The 17,435-nt window shown below is 36.6% G+C and overlaps 1 protein-coding gene across 4 annotated transcripts; it reads right to left on the reverse strand.

Annotated features, from left to right (window-relative positions):
• Window positions 1-712: 712 nt before the first annotated feature.
• Window positions 713-10,829, reverse strand: LOC125224815 (2-acylglycerol O-acyltransferase 2-A-like). 4 transcript variants are annotated; one of them, XM_048128286.1, is made up of 6 exons: window positions 10,679-10,829; window positions 5,695-5,922; window positions 4,904-5,347; window positions 3,656-3,746; window positions 3,271-3,379; window positions 713-1,401 (listed from the first exon to the last, which is right to left on the reverse strand). In XM_048128286.1, the coding sequence occupies exons 1-6, from the start codon at window positions 10,702-10,704 to the stop codon at window positions 1,244-1,246; spliced, it is 1,056 nt and encodes a 351-aa protein (XP_047984243.1). In that variant the 5' UTR covers window positions 10,705-10,829; the 3' UTR covers window positions 713-1,243. The 4 variants fall into 4 exon arrangements, with proteins under 4 accessions (XP_047984243.1, XP_047984244.1, XP_047984240.1 ...); XM_048128287.1 differs by having other exon boundaries at window positions 10,675-10,807; XM_048128283.1 differs by lacking the exon at window positions 10,679-10,829 and adding an exon at window positions 7,506-7,599.
• Window positions 10,830-17,435: the final 6,606 nt, after the last annotated feature.

A 17,435-nucleotide genomic window follows, 5' to 3' on the forward strand; every position in this document is an offset into this window, starting at 1 on the left:
TTTAAATTGGGGAACAGTGCGATAAACACCCTGGGACTAGTTCGAGGTTCAAATCACTAAAACAATACATTTTGTAACAAGTATACGGAAATATATTTCACTTGTAACATAATTATATTTCATATTGAATAGTGTCATAGAGTCTAAAACAGATTACCCCAAAAACAATATATTAATATTTGAAATGATTATTCCATATCTGAATAATCGTAGTAGAAAGCTTAGAGAAAATATTCTAGACTATTGCTATATTTAATTCATTTTAAAGAACTTATGATTAATTTAAATTATTTAAATTATCAGTCTATTCGCATGGAATAAATTTAAGGTATCAAATACCGTTGAGCTTTACCCCTTACCCTAAGATGTGATTTGACTGTGTAACACATTTAATTCTAATTTTGTATAAGTGATCCTTAATTCAACAGGACAATTTTTATATGATTGTAACTATTCTACCCGATAATTTATTGGGTCAATTATATTTTTGGCGAGTTTTTTTTTAACTGACCGAACGAAATAGTTGATCGACCCAATCTAAATAGTAAAACCTTGAAATTCTGGTAATTTCAAAATATTGGCATACATAAAATAGGTGGTTTTAGGATTTTGATCTTGAATGTTAAAAACGTATTCATTAATATTAAGAGAGCCATACTGAACAAGATTTCTCATTAAATATACCCCGACGATCATATTTTTGGTCTACTAAGTCTACATCAAGGTCTGGAGGTTTTATTATCAACCCATGGGGATTTGTTATAGTAATAGCCATCACAAATTTCAACATCCAGAATCATAACCTCAAAATCCTTAAGTAACTACGCGTAAACGTTTCCCATAAAGTAATAGTTTTCGTCTACTAGGTCTACTTCGAACATCGAGGCGTGGAGGTATCCATAATATTTGTTCGATAGTTTATTATTAACCCATAGGGATTTGTTATAGTATAGCAATCTTAGCACATTCAGACACCCAGGATCATAACCTCAAAATCCTTAAGTAACTACCGGTATATGATACCTGCATCAGCCTGGCAAAAAAGAGTAGACAATAATAGAGGCACCGTCTTATGTGAACCGCTTTGTATGTGGCAACTATTTTGACACTTCTGTATGAGAAAAGTAAGTGTTGCTATGACAAAAAAAAATAGTTCCATTTCTACTCTTTTTGCCAAGCTGTATGAAAAATATACCTGATTTCCTACAACCCGCTTCTCAAGGATGGATTAAAAAATATCCCGTTACGTAATAATCAGATGCGTGTTCTCAGCGTTCTTCAAGTACTTGTGTTTCTCCGCGTCGAAGAGAGCCACCAGCCTCTGTGTGAACTCTGCGTGCACTGCATCCACTTCTTCATCGGTGGGGTCCGGGTTCTTCTGGACTTCCATGGGAGTACCGACTGGAAAAAAAACGATTTATGATCAGTCGAAAATACTACTTAGGTAAACTAAGGAGATTAAAAAATCAACGAGGTAATTAAATTCAGTTATCACGATTTGTCGTGTGGCCCACCGCAGAAAGATTAGTCAGTACCAAGTAATTTTAATTGTATGTAAAATAATTCTTCAGGAAAGAGTATCTAAGATCACACAAGGCGAACTCGAAGCAAATCGCGAACCAAATCAAAGATATTGGCCTACGGAACCTACTGAAAAAATCTCACAATAAACTTTGAGATACGATGATAGAATGTGCATGAGCTTTTTTTATTCAATCAATCAATCATTTATTGATAACAGCCCCTCTAGCACAACTTGCCTTGTCGCGCGCGAGTCCATACTTGAAGTCGCGTTTGATGTATGGACTCGCGCGCGACAAGGCAAGTTGTGCTAAAGGGTCAGGAGTTACACGTCATTTTAACATTTTACTTAATCTAAAATGCCTAATAAACAAGACAACTGCAATATGTCACATGACATTTAGAGTAAATTGTCAAATTACAAGGGGCCTCTACGTGTTGGCTTCCAAAAGTCCGGGACCCCATGGTCCCGAAAATTTGTAACTGTCAAACAAATAATAAGAAAATCAATAAAGGGGAATAATACGAGATCAAAGTCTAAACCTAATAATAAATACTACTAAGACAAGACTTATGCAATTCAGGCCCTATCAGAAAAAACCTACCGATTTAGCCCCGTTATTAAAAGATTTAAATATAAAAGAAGACACTGAAAACACCTTATTAGGGATAAATATTGACACTCATATCGACTGGAAAAAACACATTTCAAAAATAAAATCTAAGCTGTCCACCCTTTTATACGCTTTGAGCATTCTAAAGTCAAACACACATACAGAGTGCGCTCTGTCCGCATACCATTCTTACGCACAAGCCTGGTTACGTTATGGTATCATTCTATGGGGCCATGGCAGTGATGCCCACGATCTCCTTGTAGCCCAAAAAAAATGTGTCCGCATCCTAACCAATAAAAAACAAACTGACAGCTGCAAAAAACTTTTCACTAACCTTAAAATTTTAACTCTTCCATCTCTCTACATCTTCGAAATTTCAAACTTTGTCAGAAAGAACATACATTTATTTGAATTTTGTAAAAGTGCACGTCGTAATGATAAGCTCTCTCCCCCGGAACCAATTTTAGATATCTATAAAAACGGCCCATATTTCAGAGCGATACAGATTTATAATAAACTGCCAAACAATATTAGAAATATAAAAAACCTTAACTCATTCTCATCAAAATTAAAAACACTTTTAATATCAAAGGCATATTATTCCGTCCAAGAGTATATGGAGGACAAATGTTTATAACTAGATATACTTAAGATACTACTAATAACTATTATTTTCCTAACCTATGTGCTCTCTTGAGTATACCTAAATATTAGTAAGTATTCCTACTTACTGAATACAAAAATAGGCTAGGACAAAATAATTCGCTAATATGTAAACACTACTTTTAAGTATTTGTTTTGTTTTACGATAACTAGATATAAGACTGCTTTGCAATGCCCTCTCAGGGCGCCATGTCGCTCCATTTTAATGAAATGTAACAACTCTACGTGTACCATGGTTCGCAATAAAGATATTCTATTCTATTCTATTCTATAAATGCGATTAGGTAGTAGTCAATATCGGATGGGACCTTTGGAGTTGATTCTTGTTAGATACGCTTACGCCTTTATTAGATAACTACGCCCCATTATAAATTCGTTCTATTCGCCGTAACCTACGCGGTCCTGTGTCGTGGTAGTCGTGGACTGTCACAGAATAGGCTAAAATGGCTTAGTTTCACGTGGTTTCACTTACCAACAGTAGTAACAGGTGCGCGGAGCGGCACCACGCCGAAGTTGTACTGGAACACGCCGCGACCCACAGGGAACATGGGCGAGATGCCGGTCCATCGCCGTACCGATTCCTGTAAGTACCATTTTTAGGGTTAAAATAAGTACTTTAGGTTACTACTTAAAATTGTTTGTCGTGATACACAAGTAACAGACAGGTTTTTGTGACTACTTGATACTTTATGTCTCAGGAATAACTTCAGGGCAGAAAAGTAGATAGGTAGGCACTGCATAGATTAATGAGAGTGCATGCGCAATTCTGCGCTCAGTATAAAGTGACCAATCTGGATAGTGACAGGAGAGGTAAAGAGTTAACGACACAAGTAGAACTCGGCCCTCGCCTTCCTTACCTGGAACCATCTAAGCCAGCTGTCCTGAGGGTTGTTTAGTGGCCGGAACACATCGGGCTCGCCGAATGAGAAAACTGGCACAAGGGGCGCTCTGCAACAAACGGTATTTGATTATCTTTCAGATCATATTGTATTTATTATATATTCAACCTTAAAGCAGAATAGATTTACCCAGGTTTGAAGTTAAGCGACACAACTATAACATACGAAAAAAATCGAATATTTCCTTGCAGGGAATTTATCCCTGAAAACAATACAATACAATACAATACAAATATTCTTTATTGTTCACCAATATAACAAGATTACATCACATAACTTTAATTAACTATGGTAGACAACAGGCGGTCTTATCGCTAAAGAGCGATCTCTTCCAGACAACCTTTGGGTAGTGGAGACAAGACACAAAAAACAACTGATTTGAGTAGGTGATGCAGTGAGTGATAGAAAACGTCAAATAATCTTAATACTAATAAACATACATAAATAGGAATTAAAATAAACCTAAATATACCGTACATATATAAATACTATAACAACACAGCTACGAATGTACATAGATCAAAAACAATGCGGCCAATAGCGATAAAGGAAAATGAAACAGGACCATCAATAAATATTGTATTATGGAATAGATAAATAATGCTCTTTTACTTACACAACCATTTGGATCTAATTTGATTCTTTAGTAAATAAAAATTTAAAACAAATTGAATTGAGTCCATAGCCTGGACGTTATAGCTAGGTTATAATAGTTATTGATGAGATTAAATTGGTTGTACTATTATTTGTTATTGTTATTGGAATTGTCAACCAACGCTATCAATTTTCAATAAACAATATACGTATACATGTAGGTACATTATATACTGTACATATTAAGATGGCTGAGCAAATAAACAAAGTCAGAGTAGGGCAATTAGCGCAAATCTCGGGTCAATAAAATTATATTAGTGACAAAACATTGCTTAGCGAAACAAAAACAACAGATTGCGCGTTTTAAATAAACTACAAAGTTTACTACTTTGCTGATAGTACAGTTAATTCAAAGGTCGTTCATTTAGATATATCAGTATATTTCAGCGAATATGATAAACAGGTCATAACATTAACAACCGATACTATAGGATAAACCAAGAAGCGTCTCACGCTGTCAATGCCTAGTGCCTACAGTAATCCTCTGAAGTCTCTGAAAAATATAAGCTGTTCACAAATTACATAAGCAGCCAGAATATTAATTACTCTTACCCTGACATCATCGCGATACGGATGAATCCTTTCCTCCTGCTCAAGATGACACTGTACTCTCCAGGGTGGGAGTCCAACGCCTCAGCAGCCCCTCCAACGATCAGCGCCACACAGTTGCCTTTATGCTTCTTCTTATCCAGCAGATACAGCAGACTTTCTCGCGACGATGTGCAAGCGCCCAGCGCAAGTATCAAATCCCTGAAGAACGGTACCAGAAAATGTCCACCCAAAGTGATCATATTGCAGCTCATTCCAGGGAATATCTTGTACCAGTCCAAGGCATTTGTAGCGAAAGCCCCGAAGGCGCCGGTGCAGACAACGCCGTGTGGGAAACATGCGAGGAGGTAGTTTCTGGAAGGATCCAATTCGGCTGTCTTAACGAGCTTGAGGGGGAAGTAATCGCGGTAGTAACGCCACCAGGCCCAGTTTCTCACCCATTCAAACCTGAAACAAATATATACCCACGTCAAAGATGTAACTTTATCTGAACAATCGGTCCACCAATTGCCACCCAACCAGACCAAATAACATCAAGTGATCAAGTAATCTTGAAAATACAAGTCATTTGATTTGATATTTACAAACTACTGCTCTTCGATTAAATTCTAATATTTAAAGTCTAGTATTTCTACTAAATTAACCCTCTCCTTGGAAACTTGTCAATTTGGGATTAGGTTAGCAAAAATGGACCTCAAAAACGGAAGTATTCCAGATCGGCACATCTGGCATCAGAAGTGGGATTAACACTTCACTGTAGCCAAGTGTCCAAGATTAACTTCCTCTATACTCACGTGCGTCCCCCTCTAGCCGGCGTATCATTGTCCCTCAGCATCCAAACAGCGTATACAGTAGCCAGCCACCAGTAATCCGAGTAGACCAGCTTGAAGAACAGATAGATGGCGAAGGCTTCCCCGAACAGCACCAGGCTGATCCAGCCGATGGCCCCTAGGGTTTGGAGGCGCCGCGCCATGGGCAGGTCGCGGGGCGCCCATTGCAGGCCTAGGGCGTCTGATAAACTCCTGAAATTAGAGGTAATTATACGTCAATGGATGTGACAGTTTTGAGTAGGTAACTGGGATGGGATAAACTGACCGCATTTGTATTTTTAACCCCCGACGCAAAAACGACGGGGTGTTATAAGTTTGACGTGTCTGTCTGTCTGTCTGTCTGTCTGTCTGTTTGTCTGTCTGTGTGTGTGTCTGTCTGTGGCATCGTAGCTCAGCTGCTAAGCCGCGGTCCTGGGTTCAAATCCCGGTAAGGACATTTATTTGTGTGATGAGCACAGATATTTGTTCCCGAGTCATGGATGTTTTCTAATATAAATATGTATTTATCTATTTAAGTATGTAACTATGTATTATGGTCGCTTAGCACCCATAGTACAAGCTTTGCTTAGTTTGGGGCTAAGTTGATCTGTGTAAGGTGTCCCCAATATATTTATTTATTTATGTAGTCACATCCAGACACTATCCTGACTGCCCGAATTGAAACTGTCGGGAGACTGCTAATTATTATTACGCTAATTTTGGCATTTGACTCACGTGTTTAGCCACTCGCGCGACATATCTCGCAGTGAATAAAAATACGGGAGCTAAATCGTAAAATTAGCATAATGTAAATCCAGTCCAGTCGTTAGCTACCCGACATCGACATACATAATATACTATGGATATTCATCCCACGTCGTCCGTGTATTCCAATTTCTAACTATAAATGTATATCATCCAAGAATAAAAAAAGCTTTTGTGGTTAAATTAAATAGGTATTAGGTAGTAGGTAGGTGTAGGTACTGGACTTACCCTGGATAAGTCTTGCTTTTTGGACTTCTTGACATTTTGTTATTTTTATCCAACAACGAAAGTGGTAAGAATTATATTTATACACTTCAATAAAAATCACAAAATGCCAATTTAACTATTAAATCTATGTTTAAATTTTGTATTTGCTTGTTACATTTTGATTTTTTTTATATTTTTTTTGTGAAAATTACATGTTTGATGCAGTCAGGAGTTTTGTCTTAATCGCGTTGGTTTAGCGTCATTAAATGACAGTTTTATGAAGTAAAGAACCCGTAGTAAGTAAATTTACTTCAACAGTAAGTAAAGTTCAAGTCAAAAGCTTTACACAGTTACCTACTTTTCGGAAAGGAATAGATGGAAAATAATTATTTTTCATAAAATAAACCATAAATTCTCGACTTCAGGTAGATATATCCTTTATAGTAAAATTTTGTTTCTGGATGAGGAAAGATGAAATTTTAATGTATAGGTATGATGCTACGTACGAATTATCTAAGCTGAAAATAAAAAATAATGGCGCCAACACTACGTGTAATCATAAATTACGTAAAATTAGCCCCGGCTATCTGCATGCTGTGCTAGGTATAAGTACTTATACAATACATAACGGCAAATTATTTAAAATTACAGTGAGTCTTTTACTGCTAGCAAACATTGGTAACGTAACTTCAACATTTGTTCGAATTAAGCGACAAACTCGGGTGAATGATCCAGTGCGTTTTGGTTGACCTATACTTTAATCTTCTTATAAACTTGAGCAAACTCAGCAAACTAGAAAGTTACAAAAACAAGTTAATACGCACCAGAAACCATCTTTAATGTGTGCCCAAATTTCGCTTAAATCCATTTTTTCTGTTTTTTGACACACTTAGGTTTATACAACAACACACTTGAGCCATCAGGCAACAGGATACGTAATGTTTATCAGTCAATAACACTTGTCAGGTTTACATATTACTTCGATATCCTATCGCAAATAGTATCTCTCCGATTACTGTTTAAAATGAAGTTTATCGCCTTAAACATACGAGATATTTTTGCCTAATGACGAAATCAATTATTTTCGGTACAACCTAATCTAGGATTAGACCCAAAGTCCATATTGAATAAGTAATTACACTAATTATATTTAGTAGGTACCTATCAGTAACTAAGGAAAGCTAAGATGTTTAAATGCATTCAATACAGATACATTCAAGGGTAAGGTAAGTGGCAAACAAAGATACGAGCCGCCTGATTTACTTGCTGTGTAAATAGGTATGCCCAGATGCCTTAAATCTAAAAGTTAAGCATCAAGCTTAATACTACTCTAATATCTAAATTTAAGGATTTCTTATTGGAGTGATTGAACCCCTAGCTTGCCACCTGCAGTCATATGTATCTATATCCATGATCATCGTAAGATTTTATACTTCTTAATGTAGGATAGCTATGTTTTGTAGACAAAGTCAAGGACTAAGTCTAAGTGTAAGACTCGACAAATGACGCATAAAACAAATTATAAGAAGACATAAATGCCGTCACCGATAGCGACTGACCTTTCATCTCAGCAATAAACACACGTCTAAGAACAGGAACTAAAATGAAATGACCTATTCACCACCTAGCTATTAATTCACATTGTGCTGGTCATTTTACGTTTAGCAAAGATTTATTGTTTGCAAGAGGTGCAATGACTACGAAAAATAGTAGGTAGGTGCATTAGGGTGATTACGAATGACAGAAATGCTCGGGTAATTTCGAAAGGAGAATCTTGATATGATGGAAATAATGGTGATTTTTATGCGACTTTCAAAATTAGACAACATTCGGAATTACCCTAATGCACTTTCTCTCGAACTGAAGGCACTAATACAGACCGACTCACCGCCAATAATGTCGTACAAAAAGAAGGCTGCATAAATATCTAACACGCTCATATGGCTCTACAAATAAGATAGTGACAGATATTTTTGCGACCTTCTTTTTGTGCGATATTATTGCTGGTAACCGTACTTAGATAGTATTTTTGAGTTCCCGGTAATGACTTATAGCCGTGAGTGCGTTTCCACATTATCTGATCCGATATCTCATACATCACAGGCGCCATCTTGGATTTTTTCTATTGAAATCCTTCCGACATCCGATATCGGATCGGATAATGTGAAAACGGACTAAGTATAGACAGCAGTTTTTAACCTTAAGTTTTCAAATTCGTAGCACGAATTTATCTCTTTACACATCTGGCGCAAGACATTAATCTATGCGTTTTGTCTTGAATTACAAGTTACAACCAATTAAGGATGTGACGTGTAAGACAGAATTAACCCACTTAGATATCAGCCGTTCTTAACTCCTTACCTACAATTCCATAAAGGTAGATAAAATCATGGCTGGTGTTGTAATGCATTACAATATATCTAGGTGATGCCTACTTACTACAATGTCGCGTAAAGTAAATGCAACAGAATATAATTAGAAGATGGCGCTTGTGATAAGTTTCATTTTCATAAAAAAAAGTGTAACATGGGGAAAGTTTTCTCGATTTGTGGTTTTTCTATCTGAATTTTTTGGTTGTGGTCTAGCTTTTGATCCTGGATATGAACAGAATCAATTGACATTTTTTGTCAGGAATGACCTTTATCTCGCACTCGCATTTGAAATCGAGTTAAGATCTTCTAAAGTCGTTTTCGTGGAGCAGCACGGGATCTGCCGGCCTGGCTGAAATGACAATCGTTGACGCTAGACGACAATCGAAACGCAGTCTGGCTCCGATTGGAGAGCTAGCTACGATTTCGATATTAGCGTAAGAGTTTGTGCATTTGGTTACGTAGACACCTTGGCAGCACTGATTGACCCACGTATCCGCACGAAGCGCTTTGCTTCTTCTTTTCTTATGCGCACTGCCAAGGAGTGGAATTCCTTGCCGGCGGCTATATTTCCGAGCTCATATAACCCGGCAGGCGGCAACCTTCAAATCAAGAGTGAACAGGCATCTTCTGGGCGAGCTCACTCCATCGTAGGCCACGTCTTTGCCTTTGGCTAGTCTGTGGCCAAGAGTACGCCCATTTATAATTTAAAAAAAAGATTGACCCAAAAACAATAGTTATTTGTTATACAAGGGTGCAAAGTTGTATTTTAACGCCGAGTGTGGAATTGAAAAACGAGCAAGTGAAAGGATTCTATAGTTGAACCACGAGCGAAGCGAGTGGTTCGAGAATAGAATCCTGAACTTGGCGAGTTTTTCAACACACGAGAAGTAAAATACATTTGCACCCGTGTGTAACACAAAACTTTTCCCTTCACTATAGCGAGGAAATTACAACGCAAAAAACGCGTTTATCACTGCTTCCAGTAGTTCCACAGGTGGTAAAACATCTTTATCACTAGATTAATCCACTTTTATCAATTTTAAAGCAGAACATTAGGCTATATTCAAGGTCAAATTATTTTATCCACTAGTGGATAAAATGCGATTTACCCGCTGGTATTAAAGGACAAAACGCGTGTTTCCGAGCTAGTGAGGGGAAAAATACATTGTATACGAGAGGATATAGGTACCTACTTATTTTAACAGGAAATTACTCTGATAAACAATTTGACACCACCAAGGTCAACAAATAAAGTAAATTTACCTTTATTTTTCGTCTTTGCTCTACTATTTTACCATTTTAAATACGTAATTAGAAATTTGTAGAAATGGGTATATACCTACCTACCCACTAGAATTAAAAACTATAGGTAAGTACTTAATAACTAAGTAATGATGAATGAAATTTAATAATCGGGACATACCTAATAGCAAACAGCTTAACTCGGATCATGGTAAAGGGTCGGCATAATTGAAATGTTGCTACAAATGTGAGAAGGTATAAATATTCTAGTCAGAGCGTTCCAGCGTAAACAAATGTTTTACGACAGTCTAAAAAAAAGTACGTAAGTATCTATCTAAAAAAACTTAAACTTAAGTATAGTAAAATAACCAAAACTTACGCACTTGATCGGTGTTGTAATCAATTCCATTGCGACAACGTGAAAACACGAACTATGTTGACTAAAGTCTTGTTTGTCATAAAACCACACCACACAAGCGACCGGCGGCGCGCCGCGAGTTCCACTTGTGAACTAATAACAATGAACTTTATCAACAGATGTTGTGTTGGACTTGAAACTCGTTTTATTCGGTTTTATTTTAATCCACATAGTCTGCCATCTTCGAGATGTTATCCGGTCACAGCTTCCGTATTATAGTGAGATTAAACTTTACCGATAACCTATTATGTTGTCATACCTACATTACAACAATTATAGTACCTACTACAATGTCTATTATGCGATATGGATCTTATTTCTCTGTAATAACGACTATGAATAGTCAGCAACAGTAGTTAAGGTAGTCATCTTGCGTTATCCTGGAATTCTCATGTTATACATATTTATTAAATCATGTGTACACTACCCTCATTCAAACTACCCTAAAGGCTGTATTTATTAAAGAAACTTTGAAACTGACGAACAATAGCACGTAGACCCCGGAGTCTATTGTGGTTACAAAAACCGGCTTTTGTAACAAAATAGTGTGAGCACCTGTACCTAGACCTTCAAGGGTTTCACGTGTATGTAAGAGGTTAAAAGATGTCATTACAGTTTGTATTTCCAATACTACTTATAAAAGTGGTAAAACGAGTATTCTGACATTGTCACCAATATTGACTTTAGCATTAAATGTTTCTCAACTAAGAAGTAATGCAAAGAAAATAGCCTATTTTTTATTTTGTAAGGTCAGGTGGGGTAAGGGGGACTATGGGGGAAGGGAAACACTGATCGGTAACACTGAATTCATAGACTATAGCTGGGTCATTTGTTGGTCGGTAAGGTACTGCCTAGGATTTAGTTATAAAACAAAAACAAAAATGGCGCTAGGTCTAAGGAGTGTGCGTCCTTGACAAAAACAAAAAATCTGTTGTCGTGCTACAAGACCACGAGTTGGACGAGTATTATTTATGTAGTGATTTGTGTAGCAAAAAGTTATGTCCGAAGACTTTTGATATCTGTAAATATTACTTTATATGTTGAATGTTCATGTTATGTATTTGAATTTGAGAAAACTATACTATAAATATGAAAATTTAACGTGTTTAATAACACAACCTACAAATGACATACCGGGGTAACGGAAACTACCATAGCCGGGGTAAGTGGAGTGGAACATATGTTTCCTTTTCCCGATTTCAGGGGTCATGAACATTTTCAGAGACACATATTATATAAGTACAGAAATTTTGTATTGATCCAAGCTTCAGTATTTTAAATACGAATAATTACTAATAATTAAAAATCGTTTTGAAATTTGCAATTCCGAAAATCGAATTTTCGAACAAAACTTGTAAAAAAAATCGTTAAAAATAATTATATTTTTTAGTTAACAACCCCTGTCTCAAGCCCATATGTTCCCCTTACCCCGAATTTCAATTTACGTAAATATTTTCTATTTTAAACTATATGTCAAAGAACCAAAGTCTCCATTTGATTGATGATATTTTTTTTTATTTACATTTCCGGTATAATCCGCACTAGCGCCAATACTTTGAGATTTTAGAGAAGTGTTTCCCTTACCCCAAAACTCGGGAAAGGGAAACGGCAGGACCAGCCTAAACATTTTATCAATTTTCAGCTACATGCATTAAAGCTAGTTTAAAAATTCATTTAACCCTAGAAAGCAGACTTAAAAAAGCATACTTTGTGTCGGTCAAGATGAATATACGACATTAAATAAAGTGATTAGAGCTTGATATAAAATATAAAAAATGAAGTATGTTTCCCTTACCCCACCTGACCTTACTTATTACTTATCAATGAAATAGCGACCTTGCGTGAACCATTTCAATGTTCACATTGTAATCCTGCACCATAAAAAAATGTGGACAGAATTTGAAATAAAGATCCATACCTACTCATATGGAACTACATAAACCCATTTGAACAAACAATCACAAATTGAAATAAGTAGTAAATGGGTACTTAGCCAACGTTTCGATCGGCCACGTAGCGTCAACGATTGGCACTTTTGCTAGGCCGGCGGAAAAGCCCCATTTAAACGAATCAAGTAACCGAACTCAAATAAATAAAAAGCTTTTATTTCAGGCATGATGATCCCATAGGTTAGAGCTAGCTTAAAACTAAATATAATAAAAATCAAATTAAGTGTCTTGACACTGTATAGGGGTGCCACCCATTTCAAAATTAAAATTAGTAATAATATAGCACTATATCAGTGCTGTGTCATTTTTAGGGTTCCGTACCAAAAAGGTACAACAGGAACCCTTATGGTGCGACTCTGTCCGTCTGTCTGTCCGTCTGTCACACTCCTAAATATTTTGTTCTGGTCCATGTGAATGGAATTCCAGTGTTTAAACACCGGACTTCTTATATCGTCAGAGACAACCACAAGTATTTTATTTATTTATTTAAACTTTATTGCACAAAAATACACAAAAATTTACAAATGGCGGACTTAATGCCAAAAGGCATTCTCTACCAGTCAACCATAGGGCCAAACAGAGATTGAATACAAATGGTGCAGAGGGAAAACAAAAAGGTGATGTACTAAAAAGAAAAGCAAACTATATGTATAGACTACACATACACACACTACACATATACGGGCGAATCAACTTTTTGACCGACATTTTTGGTGTATCTGGCGTTACTCAAAATGTCTCTGGAGTTACCAAGAAATCGAACTTCTAATGAACAAAGTTTCAGTTTATTGGATTTAACAGTTAGGGTTATATTTTAATCCCAGCAAACATTTTAGGTAAAAATATCGATAAAACTACCTATTATAGGTCGCAAATCTGACAGTGACCAAAATGAGTTACCTCGAATCGACCTCGAATCCACGTGGAGTCGACCAAAGTGGGGAAAAAAAGCACGTGCCGGCTACGTCGACTCCACGTAATTTAAGTAATTGCGACCTAATGGTCGCCACTTAGGTGATTCTTGCGACGTGGAATCGACGTCGACACGACGTGCCATGGGTTGTAATGTACTAAATTGGTAAGACTTACCATTTTTCAACGTTATTTCAACGTGGTTTTTACCATTAAATTACTAAAAAAGGTTATTTTTTTACGAGGTATTATGCAAAGAAAGAGACAAACATATTACGAGAGTATTTTCTTTTCGCTCACAAAAAATGTCTGGCTAAAAATCTAACTTGAGTTTTGCAACGAGAATGGCGGCCATTACTTTACGTAAACTAATTATCTATTTAGGTCGATTACGCAGGAATTATACGATGAAATCTTGTGCGCTGAAAAATTTATCGTGCAGTATGTTAGGTTTTTATTCAAAAGTACTGATGGGCTTTCGAAATACTTAAGTATTACTTATTTTAAAGCTCATAAATAGTATGTATTGCTTGTAAATAGGTTTCGTAATTTTGTGTTCGGTGTTTGTAATTATATTAACTTAACTATATATATTTTTATCATATAAATGACAATAAAAACACCGTTAAATGTTATCGTTTTAGTATTACAACATACCTATAATATGCAATTTACAATAACACCGTCTGATTGTAAGAAAACAAAATGTCGGCTCGACTAAGAAGTTAAATATACCTAAAAATACGACGTAATGGTATTTACGTCAATTTTACGTAATATACACTTAATTCTACGACCTAATGGTGTCGAGTAACCATACAAGGTCAAAACGACCGCCATCATGACTAATGCTTCGACCATCGTGTCGCAAGACAGTATTTTGTTTGACAGCGCGGACGTAGATTGTGTGCTAACGATTAGACGTGCCAAAGATAAATATTACGCATAGTGGTTTCCCAATAGGTAAGTTATATGTGACAATTGATTTTGAAACGTTTTCGGGTGTTTTTAGGGATCAACATAATACCTGATTTGATGAATGTTTGCTTAGTTTAAAACATATCAACGTGCTTCACGCGTGTATGTAATAAAATTACATAAATATTTATTTTTAATTGACTCCAATTTTGGTTTTAGGTTTTTATTATTGCAATATGTCATATAAGATAGTGGCCACCCCGTCCCGAAGGGGACTGGAAATAACGCTTTGCCCTTCAGCATGGGAAGAGAACGGCGTTCTGTCGTGGCCTCCTACGATGGTGAGCCGGCTACAGAAAGATGCGGAAAGTTATCCGGAACCACACTGGACGAAGTACAAGTGTGTTCCAAAGAAATGCGGCATCAGTACATATCAAGAGGTGTTGGAATGGGAGAAAGCCTTCCAAAATGCGGACACCGACGCAGAGTCTGAGTAAGTACTGTAATTTACCTATATTTTTAGAACTAAACGGGACTTAATCGCGTAAACACTTACTTTTACTAAAATTATGAGTGTAAATCGTGTTAGTTTAAATCAATTTACCTGTAATTTCTCCATATCTAAATTAAAATAAACGTAAGTTTTACGCGATTAAGTCCCGTTGTAATTTAATAATTTATAAATCAAAAAACTTCTTGAAGAGAAGATTAATAGTTATTTGTTTTACAAGGGGCCTTCGTGCCTTGAAACCCTCGCAACGCTCAAGATTAGGTGAAATTTGCGAGGTCCGGCGCGGCTTCCGAGTTCCGTAGCTCAATTGGTTAAGAGCACTGCACGGAATGCTGAGTGGGTTCAAGTCCCGCCGGAAGCGTAAATTTTTCCATCTTTTTACGGTTATTTTCATTAGACTTATATGTATTAACAAAAAACATAAAGGTAATCACGGTCTATATCCCGGTTAACATAAGTCTAATAATAATATTATTTCATTGCAAGTTTGAGAAAAGCAGCTCTGTTTGTGTATATGCTGCTACAAAGCAAGCAAATCCTTGTTTCTTCGGCGTCTGCAGTCTGTACTACCTGTATGTTAAACACATTCTAATATCCCTACCGACAATATATAACAACCGACAACCTATATATATATATATATATACAGATGTAGTGCGAGAAGGGTTTTCTTCGCATTTTTCCGGAAACTTTCGTATTTGTCATGCTAGTGCAGTCAATGTCAGTACATCTCGTACTGAGACTGACTGAAATAGCATGACACGTTCGTACGTTTCCGTAAAAGCTCGGCCACACATGCGCGTTTTGAGACCGTAGGCGGAGCGTTAGCGGAGCGCATTGATAGCGGTGCACCGGAGGAACGCTGGCGTCCGCTGGGCGCAACGCCAGCGTCCGTCCGGCGCACCGCTATCAATGCGCTCCGCTAACGCTATGCTATCAAAACGCTTTATTTTATATATAATAATATAATTTTATCAGCGCATTCCTAATCACATTTTAGGACTAAAATGTTACGTTACCCCATTGTAATAGTATTTTATGCAACCGGAGTTTAAAGGAGGTCAAAAAAGACGAGTGGCGTGGGTAACAATTTGAGGCGAAGCCGAAAATTGTTAATAAAGACGCCACGAGTATTTTTTGACTCAGTTAAACACCGTTGCATACAATACTTTTTCTACGACCATGCACTTAGTTTTTAATAGTTTTCTAGAATAACTTTCGTGAAATTCACACTGTTTCCTGTATTTTGACGCGGCGATTTGCACTGCCAGCGCTCGACCCAGCTGCCCAGAAATGCCTAGTTAAAATATTTCGGGTTCCTCATGTTCCACCGTGTATAATATGAGTCGCTGTATGTAACTACTACCCACTAATAAGTTTTTTCTTTTTAGGTAAAGCATTTCAGTTCTTTTGTTGGGGCTGATGGTCAAGGAAGAGGAGATATTCTTGGCAAAAAAATGGCGGAACAAATTATGACCAGGGATTTAATGACAAAAATGTCTTGGACCGGAATATCAAGAACGGCAGACAAAGGAAGTTCGCGTTTCAATCTTTGGAAAACGTAGTAAAGCTCTTTTTTAATGTGTTGATTAATTTTTTTTTCTTCATGTATAATTTTTTTTAGATGTACTTTGACACTTAGAGACTCTATACATCTCTAACATCTCTTATTAATAATCATAATAGCTTTGTACTTTGTATAATTTCTTGTGTTAATATATTTTTTTTTTATGAATACTTTTGCTTATTAAATTGTATCTTGTTTTTAACCGACTTCAAAAAAGGAGGAGGTTCTCAATTCGACTGAATGTTTTTTTTTTTTATTATTTTTTTGTATGTATGTTACTCGATATCTCCGAGAATCGTGGACCGATTTTCAAAATTTTTTTTTTGATCGAACCGGTATAACCCCGAGATGGTCCCATTGGCACCAAGTCAGGGTCTGATGATGGGATCCTGGAGAAATCGAGGGAACTCTTCAAATGTTATAGGCATATGTAATGTTTTCAGTATATTTTTCAAAGGTACACCAGTATTTACGTCTGATGGTAATAATTTTATGTGGCTGAGCTGATGATGGAAGGTCAACTCCTCAATGGTTAGGAGTTTAAGGATAATTATTTCACTACTGTACATGTATTCGGACTGATACATATAATATCACTAGGAACCACTAAAAATCAACTGAGCTGATGATGGAAGGTCAACTCCTCAATGGTTAGGAGTTAAAGGATAATTCTTTCACTACTGTACATGTATTCGGACTGATACATATAATATCACTAGGAACCACTAAAAATCAACAAATAAATAAACTTTTTAACAAAAAATAAAACCGCCTTCAAAAATAAGCGCGTTACAAAACACGGAGAAACTAAAAAGCCAAAAATAATAAACCTTTCAATTCAGATTTCTTATCGTATTGCAATAAG

Source organism: Leguminivora glycinivorella, chromosome 3 (assembly GCF_023078275.1).
Source record: "Leguminivora glycinivorella isolate SPB_JAAS2020 chromosome 3, LegGlyc_1.1, whole genome shotgun sequence".
Taxonomy (NCBI): Eukaryota; Metazoa; Arthropoda; class Insecta; order Lepidoptera; family Tortricidae; genus Leguminivora; species Leguminivora glycinivorella.